This window comes from Charadrius vociferus, unplaced genomic scaffold (genome assembly GCF_000708025.1).
Source record: "Charadrius vociferus isolate BGI_N301 unplaced genomic scaffold, ASM70802v2 scaffold3162, whole genome shotgun sequence".
NCBI lineage: Eukaryota > Metazoa > Chordata > Aves > Charadriiformes > Charadriidae > Charadrius > Charadrius vociferus.
This window is the reverse complement of record NW_009647145.1, coordinates 23,446-25,525: the sequence shown is the minus strand read 5'-3', so window position 1 is coordinate 25,525 and position 2,080 is coordinate 23,446. Positions and strand designations below refer to the sequence as shown.

Genomic DNA, 2,080 nt, shown 5'->3' with positions numbered 1-2,080 from the left:
TAAAGATCTCCCCAAAGGGCCCCCTCCAGCCCCCCTCCTCCTCTCCCCACACCCCGGTGCCCCCCAATAACCCCCCACAGCTGCTGGCTGGAGCACAAGAGCTGTTTTACTTCTCCAATAGCCTCAGCCGGACTCAACACCAGCGAGGAGGACCCCAATGATGGGGGAGCAGAGCACAAGGATGGGGTGCAGAGCCCCAGGATGGGTGGGCAGACACCCCTGGTAGGAGGGCAGAGCCCACTGATGGGGTACAGACCCCAGTGATGGAGGGGTAGACCCCAATGATGGAGGGGCAGACCCCAATGATGGGTGGGCACACACCCCTGGTAGGAGAGCAGACCCCAGTGATGGAGGGCCAGACCCCAATGATGGGGGAACAACCCCAGTGATGGGGTGCAGACCCCAATGATGGGTGGGTGGACACCCCTGGTAGGAGGGCAGAGCCCAGTGATGGGGTACAGACCCCAGTGATGGAGGGGTAGACCCCAATGGTGGGGAACCCACCCCAGTGATGGCGTACAGACCCCAGTGATGGGGTACAGACCCCAATGATGGGGGAACCAACCCCAGTGATGGAGTGCAGACCCCAATGATGGGTGGGTGGACACCCCTGGTAGGAGGGCAGACCCCAGTGATGCGGTACAGACCCCATGGAGGGGCAGACCCCAATGATGGGGGACCGACCCCAATGATGGTGGACCAACCCCAATGATGGGGGACCAACCCCAGTGATGGGGTACAGACCCCAGTGATGGAGGAGCAGACCCCAGTGGTGGAGGGGCAGACCCCAATGATGGGGGAACCAACCCCAGTGATGGGGTGCAGACCCCAATGATGGGTGGGCGGACACCCCTGGTAGGAGGGCAGAGCCCAGTGATGGGATACAGACCCCAGTGATGGGGAACCAGCCCCAGTGATGGAGTACAGACCCCAGTGATGGAGGGGTAGACCCCAATGATGGGGGCACCAACCCCAGTGATGGGGTACAGACCCCAGTGATGGATTGGTAGACCCCAGTGATGGAGCGGTAGACCCCAATGATGGGGAACCAACCCCAGTGCTGGGATACAGACCCCAGTGATGGCGGGGTAGACCCCAATGATGGGGAACCAACCCCAGTGCTGGGGTTCAGCCCCCAGTGATGGGATACAGACCCCAGTGATGGGGAACCAGCCCCAGTGATGGAGTACAGACCCCAGTGATGGAGGGGTAGACCCCAATGATGGGGAACCAACCCCAGTGATGGGGTACAGACCCCAGTGATGGATTGGTAGACCCCAGTGATGGAGCGGTAGACCCCAATGATGGGGCAACAACCCCCGTGCTGGGATACAGACCCCAGTGATGGAGGGGTAGACCCCAATGATGGGGAACCAACCCCAGTGCTGGGGTTCAGACCCCAGTGATGGGATACAGACCCCAACGATGGAGGAGCAGACCCCAACGATGGGGGCACAGACCCAACTGATGGGGGACAAACCCTAATAATGAGGGGACAACCCCCCCACCAAACCCCTCCCCACATGGATGCGGGTGGGAACTCGGGGCGCAGTACCCAGTTGTCCTTCTCCCTCAGCATCCAGCTGGTCCACCACACCACCATCCACGGTGACACGGAGGAGCTGAGGCACATGGCCGCCAGCCGGGATGTCCCACGACCCCTTTCCACCCTTCCCATGTTCAACATCCGTACGGGTCAACGCATCAACCCCATGCCCGGTCCCTCGGATGGTGCCCGCGTCCCCCTCCTCCCGCAGTGAACCGGGGTGGTGGGTGACACTGGGATGATGCTGGTGGGTGGGACAATCCCAGAGATGGAGAAAAGGGTGTCAGGATGGTTTTGGGGACACTTTGCAGGGGACAAAAGCCCGGCAGCGGGCTATTGCCTGGAGCATTTTTTTGGGGGGGTTACCAAAACTTGAGGGGGGTCATCATCATCCCTATGCATCAGTGGGGCAATACAGATGTTTTTGGGGTTGATAAAGTGGTGGTTTAGCCATGAGACGTGGCTTTTCTGCTTTATTTTTGGCCCTTTGCGAGCAGCCCAGCCTGGTTTTGGTGGCTGCGGTGGTCTGGCGGG

General features: G+C 60.6%; 1 protein-coding gene across 1 annotated transcript in view; it reads left to right on the top strand.

Moving 5' to 3' along the window:
* Positions 1-2,080, top strand: part of LOC104296026 (alpha-sarcoglycan-like) — a gene marked incomplete at its 5' end in the record, with an annotated part of 4,381 nt that overhangs the window by 1,482 nt on the left and 819 nt on the right. Inside the window, 2 exons of the mRNA XM_009895848.1 lie at positions 122-248; positions 1,577-1,756. Of these exons, the coding sequence (XP_009894150.1) occupies positions 122-248; positions 1,577-1,756 (307 nt within the window). The remainder of the gene's footprint in view (positions 1-121; positions 249-1,576; positions 1,757-2,080) is intronic.